Here is a 15233-nt window from a genome sequence, read left to right on the forward strand (position 1 = left end):
GGATGGAAGGAAGTCAAGGGGTTGTGGTATGAAGCCTTTAAGGAGAAGGCTAGAGACACCTTCAAGGGAGAACCTTGCTCCTAGGAGTCCTGGAGCACTGAGCCACAAATAATATTCTGGAGAGATGCCAAAGCAGACATTTATACAGCAGGTGTCTATGCCAAGGATTAGAATCCAGGCTCCCCAAACTAAAGTGAGAGACCCCACAAAGCAGACCTTCCTTTCTTTCTATCATTCAAGTAAACATTCCTGGTACTGTCTCTGACTCAACAGCTATTTATCCTCTATCCTCAGACTCTATTAACTAGCAGAAGGCAAGGATAAGCAGTGGGTTCTAGCGGTCATCTGGTCAACCAGATGCTGCTGTCTAGCCAGGCCTGGTTTCTCCATGGGGATGCCTGGGATCCACCCCTTTGCTTAAGCCAATGAGTTGCAGACAATCCTGCTGGGGAGAATGAGATCTACTCAGCACTCCAACAAGCCTCAGGATGCAGAGGGGGCTACAAGACTCAGGTAAGGAGCCTCCTTAGCTATTCACTAGACTTCCCTCCATATCTCTAGTCTCATTTGTCACTCTCTTCCTGTTCCCACTGGAAATCTTCACCAGTCATTTGGTAAAACATCATGTTGAAGGGTTTATAGAATTTCCGCAGTCTGTGGATCACATCTGGGTCAATGCGGGGATGAGTCCGACCCTTACTCTTGCCTAAACACCTTGGGGTACTGCTGTCTTCCGGCTTCTTTAGGCAAGGGAACCCCTTGGTTTTATTGAAATAGAAATGCTTCTCAGTCACAATACGCTTGAGGCCTAGAAAATCCTGTACTTTAGCCATTTCCCCGGCAGGGTCCACTATGAGTCGCTCACCGCTGACAAAGAGGATCTGAGAGAGGGGGAAGTACTGGAGCCAGTTTTCCAGGTGCAGGGCGTAGATCCCTATTCGAATGGCACTCCAGGATGCATCGATCAGCCCCAGGGTCCGGTTTTTGAAGGCCAACACCTCGAAGGTGGGGATCTCAGGTTTCTTCGACAGTGTCTGAGTGTAGTCAGAGATGGCCCTGGTCACGGGGTTTCGCACCACCACAATCAGTTTGATGTCCTTGGCCATAGAGTGGATGCGCTTGGGAGCCTCATTTGTCACAAAGTAACTGGGTGTCTTCTCCATAGTTATCTGCCCGTCCAAAGTCTTAGGCATCACATTTCTGGAAGAGGGAGGAAAGGGGAAGAGAGTGGTTATTTCTCTGTAGAAATATAACTTTATTTCCTGGCACAAAAATGTGTGAAATAACTAACTTTGTGAGAAGCCACCAATTAAAATTAATTGATCAACACCTGGGAGTTCTTTTTTAACTATGTGCCCTGACTATAGTCCTAACTGTAAGAGTTAGATATTGATTCTTGGGAACCATATACATCCAGATTTAAATCATTGCTCTACTTCTTTTCAGTTTTGTTTAACCCAGACAAGTACTTAATTTCTCTGTGTATTAGTTTTATAATCTCTGAAATGGAGATAGTGATAGCACTTACTTCACACTGTAGTTTAAGGATTAAAGTATTTACCATAGAATTGGCAAGCATAAGAACTCAATAAAGTAAGGATATTGTTGTTGTTTTAGTGGCTTTCAGAAAATATCTGAGTTCAACAAGACTTCAGAGACTTTCTAGCTAGTCCACGAGTAGGCAAACTACCATCTGCCTACCGAGAATGATTTTTACATTTTTAAATGACTGAAAAAAATAAAAATAATAAGTACATTTTGTGATGCAAAAAAAATGAGATTTCAGTGTCCATAAATAAAGTTTTATCAGAACATAGTCAAATTTATTAATTTATGTATTGTCTATGGTTGCTTTTGCATTATAGCATCAGAGTTGAGAAGTTGCAACAGAGACCACATGGCTGACAAAGCCTAGACTATTTACAATCTGGCCCATTAAGAAAAAGTTTGCTGACCCCCAATCTAGTCCAAAGGCAATTTTGTACAAATGAGAACTCTGGAGCTTAGGGATAGAGAATGGACATGGGAATCAGACAGGCTTTGTGACCTCAGCAAGTTGAGTCACATCCCCAGGCCTTAGTATCCTCATTTGTAAAAGAGTAAAACTAACCTCAAGATTCTGTTGAGAATCTATGGGGTGAGAGCATCTCGCACAGGTTGCGTTCAATATATGGGAGTCTTTTTCTTTCTTTTCTCCCAAGTATACCCAGTGAACCAGTGGTAGATTACACCCTTAGGCCCATCCATGTCTCCTGATTCCTTTGCCAACCTTGTATCTGTGTTCACCTGCAGAGTGGCATTGTCTCATTTGGGAGCTTCAAGATATTAAACCATTTATAACCATTTGTCCCCCAGTCCCAATGTGGCAAAGATCCTATTATACAGTCAATTTGCTATAGGCATATGTAGACCAAAGTTAATTGACGATAAACCTGTTCAATACCTGTCGGTACAGCACGCCATCTGCCACCATGTCCTTCATTAAGTTCCAAGCCTTGCACCAAAGTGGTACATTTAGGATTATACAAGACCTCTTTGTTATGATGACATGCTTTTAAATGTCTCAGCTAATAAAACTTAATACAGACGAAGATCCCTTAGCTTCCCCTACCATAATTAAATTTATTTACTATTGTGTGTGAGGAGAAAGAATGACTTTTCTTTTATCTCTAATTCACATGCTCTGTCAATAATTAATTGCTACTGGGTTTTGAGCTTTCTCAGCAAGCACTTTTATTAGGCAAGAGGATTTTGCCTGGTGGCGAAATTAACATAGAGCTAGATGTTATTAGAGCATAATGACTGGGCAGCATGGAGTTTTCTGATCAGGGCAATAGCCCCGGCCATAAATAATCATGCCCGTCCTGGACTGACATATTCTCCAAAGTATTTTGAGTGTCTTCATGTTTATGTGCCTGTTCGACCCTTACCAGATCTGTCTCATTTGGAGGAGCAAGGCTAAGGGACACAGTTGTTGGAAGCCAGATGTGCCTGCTTTAGGAGTCCTGACCACCCTATTAACTTTGATGACATTACTTTACTCATTTGGAGACTCAATTTTCTCATCCAAAAAATGGGGTTAATAAGAGTTCCTTCTTCATATCCCAATGAAGATTAAATGTGATAATGCATGTAAATCACTTAGCAGAGTACCCAATTAATGCCAGATTTTTTTTTTTTTTTTTAACTTAAGCCAGCTGCATTCTCACAGCAATTCTTAGGGAAGGACCATGAGAAATACTTACATTTGACCAAACAGTAAAGCTTAGCCACATGGGAACTAAGGGACTGATTCAGACCAAAGTATATTCTGACTCAAGCCAAGATCATCAACCACACGCTTCCTGATCTGGAGACTAGTAACCAACAAGGGAGCTACCATTAGTTCATCCTGAGTTTGGGGAGCATACTGATATGTTCTACCTTCATTTCAATTATTGTGGAATTCATATGATATTGTAAAAATATTAAATAAATGTTGATTCCAAAAAAATAACCACCTGAAGACAAGAGCTATTTTTATATGACCCTTTCCAGATTTTGTCCCTTGGATGTATTTGCTTGTTTATTTTGTTTCCTTTTTCTTTAGCATGAGAGCAGCTACTAGGCATTTCTTCTTCATTCTTTGCCGTTCACTTTTAGACCTCAGTGATTTCCTTTATATTCAGCTAAAATTTATCTTGTTCACTTCAGCTAACTATGACAGCCTGTGGATCTTTGTGGATCTTGAAATGGTCCTAATTTTTAAGCCAGTGGGTGTAGTCAGTAAGTGTGTGTCTAGCTCAGTGCTGGGTACACAAGGGAATGAGGGGAGGGGGTCATTAGAGAAGGCACTGAAGAAGACACTGGAGAAGGTAGAGGAGAGCAGAGGAGTCTAAATGGTTTTGATCGTGTTACAGATAAATGTTAAACCATTTAATTTAGGACTGCTCCTATTTTTGGGGCACAAATGGTGAGAACATCTTTTTGAGCTAAGAGCGAACTCTCACTGCCAAAAAGAAGATATCCAGTAGCTGCTCAAAATCTATGAAGTAGATTTTGATTCCAAAGCAGTTATATTCATTCATTCATTCATTCATTCTGTAATGCATAGTGGTTACTTACTGGTAATATAATAAGGCACAAAGCAGACATGGACCCTTCCTCAACAGAGCTTCCAGTCGGGTTACCACATCTGATGTATGTAAAGCTTTCACAAGTTCACATAATTAATTATTTTAATCAACAGGACAGGTATCATTATTATTCCAGTTTTGCAAAGAAAAAAGTAGGCTCGGAAACTAAAGACAGTTTTCAATGTCTCACTAAGTGAGCGTGTCTTTTGTTTCTAAGTCCAGGGGCCAAACAAATGTGACTCCACACCAGTGTCAGTACATAAAGCCAGTTCCTGACAAATAGTTGGTACTTCGGGAAATATCTGATGAATGCATAGATGAATGACAAGCCATTAACCTCCTTCCTTCCCTTCTGCCCTAAAGCTAGGCTGTTGCTGTGATTGATTTTGTAGCCCTCATCAGCCTTTCCTCAGGCCCTTTCTCCTCACCAGGGCTCTCACCTGGGCCCCCATTCCAGAAAGTATTTCCATTCCCATCCTAGTTTCCTTGTTCCTGTAAATCTAGAGGAGGCTTCTTTTTTACTGTCTAAGACCAATCCCTCCACTTGGGCTTTAGAGCTTATCCTCATTCCCCTCTTCAGGATTTTTCACACCCAATTCCCTTCTCTTATGTCAGGTGCTCTAGAAGTTTTTCTCAACTGGATCTAACATGTCAAGATGCTCATGACATGTCAAGATGTTCTTGTTCCCACACTTTACTGTACTAGAGGAACAGAAAGAAGACCAGTGTTGTCAGATGGAAGTGAGCAAAGTTAAGAATGTGAAAAATAAGTTTAGGGATGTAGGGAAGGAACAGACCATGGAGGGTTTTATAGGCCCTGGGAAAGACACTGGATTTTATTCTAAATGTATGAGAAACCAATGAAGAATAGTGATCAGGAGAATATGATATCTTTTACATTTTAAAAGATTTATTCTGGCTGTTTCACTGAGAACAGAGAGGGTGTGGCAAGAGTAGAAGAGCAGCAACCTGCTAAGAGGCCATTTTGGGACACCAGGTTAGAGACGAGGGTGACATGGATACAGGGGGAGACAGCAACATGCTAAGAAGTGCTTGGATTCTGGATGTAATTTTTTTTAACTTTATCAAAATATTTAAAAAAACAAACAATAAAAAAACATTTCAAACAAAATAAAAACAAAGGAATAAGAAAAAAACAAATAACCCTACCCCAAGTAAACAGACAGACTATAACCCAACAAAGGAATAAGAAAAGCAAATAACCTAAAATAACTACATTTCTGCAAACTTGTTCCTACCATACCCCCCAGAAATTAACAAACCATAGTCATTCCTGAGTATTCCCAGAACATTAAGTTTACTCTCCATAACTTATCTGTTCTTCTCAGATTATCTGGATGTATTTTGAAAGTTGGGCCAACAGTCCTTAACAGGTGCAAGAGAGAAAGAGGGTCATAGATAACTCTGAGATCATTGACCTGAGCTCCTGATTGAATAGTAATATAGCTCACTGATAGAGAGAAAGCTGGGAAAGAAGCAAATTTGAGGGGAAAGATACTAAGTCTAATTTTTGGACATGATAATCTGATACCCATTATGTAACCAATTGGAGATGTTCCTGAGATCTTGATTTGGGAGTCTGTAATTCAAGGGAGACCTAGATTGAAGGTGCAAATTTATGTCATGTGCTTACATGCCCTCTGCCAGGGAGTAGGAAGAAAGGATATCTTCCTCCTCTTTATCTTTGTAGTGGAAGATGGGATCTGCCTTTGGCTATTTTGGGAGTACTTTTGAATAGGACATATTTCTAGAGGTTAGGTGTGCATGCAAAATCATTTAAGTATCCATTACAAAGATTGTCACTAACTCCTTTTCATTCCCAGAGCCCTTGATAATGATCTGTGTTACAGAATTCAGCATAATGTCACAGTATGATTTGTTTTCCATGTCCTTCATGGCTAGACTCAGTTCCTTAAAGCCAGGGGCAATAGTTTATTAATCTTTGTATCCCCGACATACACTGTGCCTGCCACATGGTAGATGTCCAATAATTTTTTGTGGTTATTGGATGAATAAATGAATGGCAAGCAGATAAATAAATGTCCCCTGGAAGGCAGGAGAATTGGGGCAGTTGGGAGGACATGGGTCCTCCAGGTTGGTTTTCCATGCATAGGGTTCAACTTGGGGATGACTGAGCTCCATGCCATCCCTATCTGAAAGACCAGGTACTTCTAGGTAGACCAGATGGCAAGAAAACACTCCATCTGGGCTTGGAACAGCTCGTTAACAGCATCTTGGGTGCTCAGAGCAGCTGCAACATCAGTGTCGACACACAGTCCCGAAGCTAGAATTACTCCGCAAGATCACACAGCTGCTCTCATAGCCCCAAATGTTTGTGAGGAACTAGACCATTCCCTCCGCCCCCAACCCCACTGGCAGTGGTGCTTTGTTAAGCACAACTCCATCTGAATGCATTTTAGCATCTGGGGGCCTCACAGGAAGCAATGATAATAGTAATTATCATACAGCACACAGGGAGTGCCGGAATTTACTGAGTGCTCATTATATGCTATGCTTCGTAGTTTAAGGTTCAAGTTCTGAGGCCAGACCCACTTCTGTAAGCACTTTTAGACATTAGACTCTATAGCCTAGTGGTTAAGAACACAGACTCTGGAGCCAGACTTACTGAGATTGAATGCACTTATTACCTATGTAACCCTGCGCAACTTAACCCAAGTAATTCATGTCTCAGTTTCATTATCTGGAAAACAGACATCATCATCATTGTATCTTCCTCTTAGGGATATTGTGAGGATGAAATGAGTTAATAACTAAGAGAGGGCCTTATGTATGCTTAATGTATGTCCTCCATACATTAGAATTTTCAAAACAACTCTCTTAACAAGCCACTATTTTTATCCCCACTTTAGAAATCAGGAAACTGAGGCTAAAATGAGATTGATTCATTTGTTCAAAGCCACAAGTGGTAGCTATGGGATACGATAGCAGGTGTGTCTGATGGCATAGCTCAAGCTCTTAATTACTGCTTGGCGATGATTAACCAGGCTGAAACAGAGGCTCACAATGTTATGTGACTTGGCCAAGGTCACTCTACTAATAGGTGGCAACATGGAATTTTAAAATGAAACTCGTTATGTGTGCTGCAACAGTAGACTGTCAGAGACTTAGCATTGGGAGTTACAGAAACAGAGGCCAGAATCCCTAGAAATTCTTGCCAGATCAAGCTACATCATTCAATTTGTGATATCTCTCTCTGGGGCCTCTTCAATTGAAGTGAATGGATGCCATCATGAACGCCCAGGGAGAAAGCAATCACCCGTGTTAGATATGAAGGGCCCATTCAATCTGGAAGGGTCAGTGGAAGATCTTGGCTTTGGCTTGCCTGCATTAGAGGTATATGGGCACCTTACATTTTCCCAAATGCATTATCCAGCAGAACAAATGGTGCATAAATTAGCAGTATTTTCTAAGCCCTCCTGATAATCTGTAACCCAAGAGAATGTTGGTTAGAGAAAGGGCATGAGATGGGGCCATTTCCTCTGTATTGAGGAAAGAAACTCACTTAGAAACTCAGCTGAGTCCCTGCTACTGCCAAGCACTGAGCAAGGCAATTGCACGTGTTATCCTGGTTAACGTCACAAGTGCCATTTGATCCATTGAGCACTTTATAGATGTGGAAAGTGAGGATCAGAGAGACAATGAGCCCAGTCCAAAGTCACCAGTCAGCCCTTGCCCTGTCCAGTTATTTTGGAAATTTCATTGTGCTTTTCAAATGCAAATTCATGAATCCTTGAGTCCATGAAACTGAAAAGCAAAACCATTTGGGAACCTATAGCTTATACTGGTACCCGAGAAAAAGCAGCCTGCCATGGGGTCATATGGCTCTTGACCAAAATGAAACTGAGAAATGAGGAGTCCTGCGTCATTCTGACTTAACAACTAACTTACTGGATGACTTTAGGAAAGGGATCTTCCCTTTCTGGTCATCAGATTCTTGTGCATTGGATGGTTGTATCAATATTGATCCATTAATTCCAACAAATATTTATTGGCGCTTATCATATTACCAGATGTCAGGTATATGTTGCTAGTAAAGCTAGCATGGACCCTGCCCTTCAATGGACTGTAAGGGAGGGAAAGGCCTGACCTTGTTCCACTAGCACAAAGACTGGACAGGAATGGGTTTGTTTATTAAATGGCTGTTGCAGCTTTAATGTCCTGTGTTGTAACATAGTCTGTAGTTCAGATGGAACATACATCTCTGTTGTGGACAGAGGTCTCTTTTCAAAGAGTGATATCTTCTGAGTCTCCGCTCCATTCCCAGATGCCTAAAAGTGGGACAGAGGAGAGCAAAAGGAGGAACAGGGTGAGAAGTGAAGGATAAAGGAGATCAGAAGGGAGAAGCAGGAGCAATGAAGACAGTAGGTAGGAAAAGAGTGAAGAGGTAGAAGGAGGAGCTGGGCTTTGAAGATGTGCAAAGAGTTTCAATAACTGGAAAAAAGGAGAAAAGCATTCCAATTTTAAAAGAGCACTTGACCAAACTGTGAATTGGAAACAGTAAACCCAGGTCTTGGTGCTTCCTTTGTTTTCAAGTTTGTGCCAGACAGGCACATATAAGCTTAGGATTAAAAGGTTTAGGATGAAAATGTTCAAAAATTGACTGTGTGATGAATGCACAACCATATGATGGCACTGTGAACAATTAATTGTACACTGTGGATGATTGTAGGGTATGTGAATATATCTCAATAAAACTGTATTTTTAAAAAAAGGTTTAGGATGATCTTTATTAGAGATATTTCACTAAGAGGTATTAGCCTGAGTGAGGTAGGCTGAGAATGTAGGTAATCATTATTCCCCATGTTATCAATAAATAAACTGAAGCTCAGAGAAGTTAAGTGCCTTATCTAAGATCACACAGTCCATATGTGGCAGAGTTGGGATTTGAAATCCAGCAGAGCCTGTACTCCTCATCACTATTCAATATGATAAAAGTGAGAAAGTCCTAAGTGGAAGATCATGGAGGATGGGGCAGGATAGTGAAGTGGAGAAATGAGGGTGGGGAGGTATTCTTCCTTTGAGAAAGAAGCCCTAGTAACAACAGAATCAATGCTGATAAACCCTTGGGGTTTGGCAGTTGGGAATTTCCTGCCTGATAGCTTTGATATTCCCAATGATAGAATTCAAGAGTCAATTGCGAAGCCCAAGGGCCCAGGGAGTGGGGTAGAGGACTCAAAGAGAACAAACTTAACTAGATGAAATAGTAATAATTTATGGATGATGGTGACTTATTGAGAAATCATCCTGTGTTTATTTTTGCCTCTGGAGACTCATCTGGAAAAGGTGGCAAGGAATTCCTCACTCACGCCACCACCACCACCATGCATCTTCCTCTGCAAAGAAGTTAGCCAGTCCTTTATTCCTAAAGTCAGCCTAATTTTTATTCCCCAGGGGAGGTGGGCAGCTTTCCTGAATTATGCACTGAAAGAATAAGCTAATTGACATGTTAGAGAACCTTGGACAAACTCATTGAGAAGCCTTTATGTTTCAAGGATCTACATCTAAGTCAGAATTTCTCAACTTCAGCACTACTGACATTTTTGGATGGATAATTCTTCATTGTGGGAGTTGTCCTGTGCATTGTAGGTTGTTCCAGAATACCTGGCATCCACCCACTAGATTCCAGTGGATCTTCCCCAAATTGTGACAATAAAAAATATCCCTAGACATTGCCAAATGTCCCTTAGGAGTCAAAAAACACCCCCATTTGAGAACAACTGGTCTATCCAAACTGCCTGGGTTTGAATCTGGGCTCTGCTGCTAACTAACTGTTGGATTTGGGCCAAGTTACTTAACCTCTCTGTTCCTTGATTTCCCTTTACATCAAATAGGGAAGACCATAATGATAACGATAATAATAATGATAGTAATAATACACATCTCTGAAGTTTGTTTTTAAAATGAAATGAGTTAATATATAAGCTGCCTTTATGGCCTAACACATAAATGCTATATTAGCATTTGTTCTTTGTTGTGGCATTGTTATACTACTGAGACAGGTAATCTGCAGCAGTTTGAAGGCTGTGATCCAATTCTTAGGATAGTAAAAACCTGCGATTGCTCAACACAATGCCCTGCATATGGAAAATCTAATCATATGGATATTTGTGTCCATTGGCAGTAAGTGCCCAGTCTTCGAGGACCTTGTGGTCATATTTGGCAGGTGGGGAGTGAGGCCACCAACAGAGCCAAACCCCACAGGACCAAATGAAGATCAGGGCCATCCCCTACATCCCTGGGCTCCCTGCTCCCCATGAAGCATCAGAGGTGGCTCTGAATAATGACTGATAAAGGACTTCTATTCAAACTAGTGACATGGTTTTATGATAGGTATAATTTGGATCAGAAAAATGAATGCCCTTTCTTGAAATTCAAGGGCCAAGGAGTAATTCTTAACTGTTTTATGCGAGAGAACGATCAACAGACATTGAGGATCTAACTGAAATTGAAAACCATAATTTGAATGAACAATAATCTACTCAGTGCCTTGGGACCAACATTGCACCAGGCAGTTGGGAAGAATGACCAGAGACAAGAAAAATGAGGATGCTTGTGAGTGCTTGAGACTTGCACCAAATTTAGACCCCAGATGAGTGATAAGTGAAGGAGTTCAGGAGGGAGATGATGGACAGGTGGACAATGGGGAACAGAAGGGACTAGAGGTCTGGATGTAGACTTTGGAAATGAAGTGTTGACCACCTTCTTGTATGCAATGTGAAGAGAGAAGTAAATTCTATGCATTTTCCCCTGATGATTCTACTGAAACAAAAACAATACTAACATGAATTTCTCAAGGTATCATCAAAATGAATAAGGTGCGTGCCCAGAATTTCAGGAGGTGCAGCAAAAGGAAAAGGAACACAGGAGGATGGTAAATGCTATGCATGTTATACCTCCATGACTGGTGGGAAAACTTCTGAGAAGGTAGTGAGGCATAACGAAAACTGACTCTTAAACTTCTCTTGAAGAGACCTAGGTATATGAGACAGAGAATATGGGAATATACTCCCCTCTAAGGGGAAGACTACTTGGAAAAACTGTTCATTATCACTTCTGAGGACCCCTGTGCCAGTTTGAATATATTGTGTCCCCCAAACGCCATTATCTTTGATGTAATCTTGTGTGGGCAGATGTTATCAGTGTTGATTAGATTGTAATTCTTTGAGTGTTTCTTTGGAATGTGCCCCACCCAGCTGTGGGTGATGACTCTGATTGGATAATTTCCATGGAGGTATTACCCCACCCATTCGGGGTGGCTCTAAGTTGACCAGTAGAGCCATATAAATGAGCTGACACAACAGAAGGAACTCAGTGCAGCTGTGAGTGATGTTTTGAAGAGGAGCTACAGCCAAGAGGGACACTTTGAAGAAAGCACAGGAGCTGCAGATGAGAGACAGTTTGAAGACGGCTGTTGAAAGCAGACTCTTGCTCCAGAAAAGCTGTGAGAGGAAAAACACCCCAAGAGCAACTAAGAGAGACATCTTGGAGGAACTGCAGCCTAGAGAGGAACGTCCTGGGAGAAAGCCATTTTGAAACCAGAACTTTGGAGCAGGTGCCAGCCATGTGCCTTCCCAGCTAACAGAGGTTTTCCAGACACCATTGGCCATCCTCCAGTGAAGGTATCTGATTGCTGATGTGTTACCTTGGACACTTTATGGCCTTAAACTGTAACTGTGTAACCAAATAAACCCCCTTTATAAAAGCCAGTCCATTTCTGGTGTTTTGCATTCCAGCAGCATTAGCAAACTAGAACAACCCCTTAGTGTTATGTACCACTTTTGGATAGAACTTATCTCAAAGGATCACACATTAAGAACATGGCCTATCTCATATGGCATCTTCTTCTTTGTTTGTAGCCAGAGACACAAACAAAAAAAAACAAAACTGAAAAAAGACAAAAAACTTTTTCAGGTCGTATCAGGTTGGATCTTGCTTTATAAAGTATCTCTGCTCTTCCAAACAAGAAAAATGAGGACTTCATACGTTTTCATCAATTTTAATGGTGTTTTTGTTTCCTGAATAGTCAGAACTTGTCATACATAATATTAAAGTTCCCACATCAATGTCATTGGATAAGACCCCAAAGAGAAAATGGCCTGATATGATTCAGAGCATGCAGCACCTTCTCTGGATATCAGAAGAGGGCTTAGGTGTCATGGGTATGTTCAGTGACCCCTGGTGTTGTCGGAAATGCCAATTCATCACAAAGAGTTGAATGCTTTATCCCCATGCTTTTACCAAATTTCCCTACCAATCTTTTGAACTACATACATTTCCTTTCACAGGATCTAAGTTCTGGAACCAATTTAACTTATCCAAGTAATTATGTATTTATGTTTCATATTTTATATATCAGAAATATCTACAATTGATTATTAGTGTTCTTTAGGAGAAAAATACCAAGGCCACAATATTGGGGAAAATTTTAGCCACAAAAAAAGAAAATCATTTATTCATTAGATTGGCAACTAGTGTGTGCTTGGCACTGTGCTAATATTAGGAGATAAAAAGAAGAGCAATTTCTTATCCTCATGAGGTTTGCATTTTCTGAAATGGTTTAAAAATAGTTTGAGAGATCTATCCTTATCTTTTAGGACTCATAGAGGTCCAAGATTTGGGGATCATTGATAAAGGGACAATTTGATTCCAAGGTTCACAATCGCCTCCTTCAGAGTTCATTCTCATATTGACAAAAGGCTAAGTGTTGGACTCTGGGGTCCCATCTCTAAACCATACTGGCTTGAGGAACTCATTTCATGTCTTTGATCTTCAGTTCCATTGTATATCAAAAGGGGTAATTACTTCTACGCATTCACAAGACAGGATATCAAGCAACTTGGCACAGACCAAGGATTGAATGTTCCCTCTTGTTATCACCACTAGTGTAACATAGCACACAATAGGTGTAAACAAATCTATCTGTTGAGTGCATGAAAATGAAAAGCCCATATGATTCACAGAGGATTCACGAGGATTCATACATGCTTGGGCACCCTGAGGTGGCAAGGAAAGATGTTTAGTAATTCCCTGGAATTTAAGGGAATTGCAGAACCTCATGTATCAACTTCTATTAGCTATTTTATTGTATTTTCTTTCCTCGGGCTCAGTGTTTCAAAGGGCAGGTGCAACAATTAATTGATGATTACAGAGGTGTCACCATGCCTGCACAAGGCACCTCATGCTCATGATTTAACAGACAGTGACACGAGAGGGGTTTCTCTTGGGAAGTCTGCACATCAGGTCTCCCCACCTTCCACTTCGCTCCCAGCTGTGTGTCAGCTCATTCCTGTCTCAGGGATACTGCCAGCCCTCCTTTCCTTCCTTCTCGTCTGCAACCTGCAGCTGATCCAAGCCCTGCTTGCTCTTGCTGAGTCTGCTTCCGCCACCCTCATGCATGTTAAGCCCCTGAAGTCCCTAACTGTGTGAACCATCACACCTCTTAGCTTTAGAGTGGTGAAGATGCTGCTCTTTCTGAAGGTGACTACCAATCTGCCAGGTTGTCATTCAAGTCTTGCCTATTCTTGCATTACCCTTTGCTTTGCTCCATCTGTCTTTCAAGACACTCCCATATCTTCTTGATCCCCATCACCAGCTGCTTGCCTAGAGCTTCACTTTCTGACCATTTGCAGTCATGCCTCCTGAGCAACTGCATTCTACCTACTTGGGTGAATTTCCCTCTAGCTGTGCAGCTGACTGTACTTGTGTCTGTCACTGGGCTCCTGGTTCTGCCATCTCTCTAAATGACTTTGGGAAACCTGCTTATCTCAACCTGGTGATCTCAAACCTCAGTTTCCTCATCATATAAAATGGGGATAACAAGTAAGATCAGTCTCAAAGTGTGTTTCACAAGGACTGAAAGGTCCTTATCTGGCACTTAGCACTTTGCCTGAAAGGCATTAACGGCTCAATACAAGTGCTAATTATTGTTGCTATTATATAGGAAGTCCTTTTCTTCATTCTTCATTCTCAGAGAATCCCCCCTTAGGGCCACTGCTGATGGCGGGGTCATTTTCTTTTTATCTCTTGTGCATCCTTAAAACGAGCTTAGCTTTTTGTACATAATGTGTATGTGTTTCCCAAGGAAACTGGTCAGCTGGTCAAATAATTCTCGGCGAAAGCATCGATGTTTTATCGGTGAAAGGATTCTTTGGGTCAGCTCACGCCGGGCTATGGAAAGTTGTAAAAGCAGGTCAGTCAAGATAGCAGCATTCATCCACATGCATGCACGGGGGGAATGGTGCTGTGAAGAACAAGTATGCTTTGACACACGGGCGTGTCTGGTGGCAACCGAGATACCGTGTTGAAGGGAACTTGTGCTCTGTGCTGAGTCATTGCAGTCCCGAAGCCCCTTTCCCTACATGTGGCCAGCATGGCAGAGCAGCCTCTGCTACAAAGCTGCCAAGCAAGAGCCATCCATGTTGTTGTCCTTGAGCTATTTCCTTCAGAAACTTGCATCCCCAAATCAAGAGCTCTAGTTTCAATGATGTAAAATACAATCACAAATTCATTAGTGCACCCTACTGTGCCTGTATTTAGACCTCACTTTCACAGCTGGGGGTACATGAAATACTAAATAGATTTTCAAACCAATCAATCTGATCACATAACAGATGGAGAAATGACAGATGGGAAAGAGGATCAGCACACACCTAGAGAGATATATACACAAGCATGCACACACACTACCCTATGAGGACCCTTATATGTCAAGCCCCTACAGAGTCTGTCTCTTCTCTGCCTCTCTGTGTCTCTGTCTCTGTCTCTCTCTTTCCAAGTCTCTCTATTCCTCTTATCTCTCTCTGGAAATTGGTTCATTCACCTGCACGTGCACACACACACACCCAAACATACACACTTCCCTCTGCTTGTCCTATGATTGGCTTCTCATTCCTCAGGTCTCAGCTCAAATGTCACCTCCTCAGATATACCCCCACTTGGAGCACCTCATCTGAAGGTCACTCTCCACATCTGCCCATTTCATTGACCTCATAGGGCTTATTGTTATCTGAAATTATGTTACATGTTAATTTTATATTCATTTTCTTGTGGATTGCCTATTTTTCAAAAAAAGGAAGG

General features: G+C 41.5%; 1 protein-coding gene across 1 annotated transcript in view; it reads right to left on the minus strand.

Moving 5' to 3' along the window:
* Positions 1 to 221: 221 nt before the first annotated feature.
* HS3ST4 (heparan sulfate-glucosamine 3-sulfotransferase 4) overlaps positions 222 to 15233 on the minus strand; it is a 414065-nt gene continuing 399053 nt past the window's right edge. Inside the window, exon 2 of the mRNA XM_037814495.1 lies at positions 222 to 1200. Coding sequence (XP_037670423.1) covers positions 564 to 1200 — 637 coding nt within the window. The 3' untranslated portion in view covers positions 222 to 563. The remainder of the gene's footprint in view (positions 1201 to 15233) is intronic.

Source organism: Choloepus didactylus, chromosome 21, assembly GCF_015220235.1.
Source record: "Choloepus didactylus isolate mChoDid1 chromosome 21, mChoDid1.pri, whole genome shotgun sequence".
Lineage (NCBI taxonomy): Eukaryota > Metazoa > Chordata > Mammalia > Pilosa > Megalonychidae > Choloepus > Choloepus didactylus.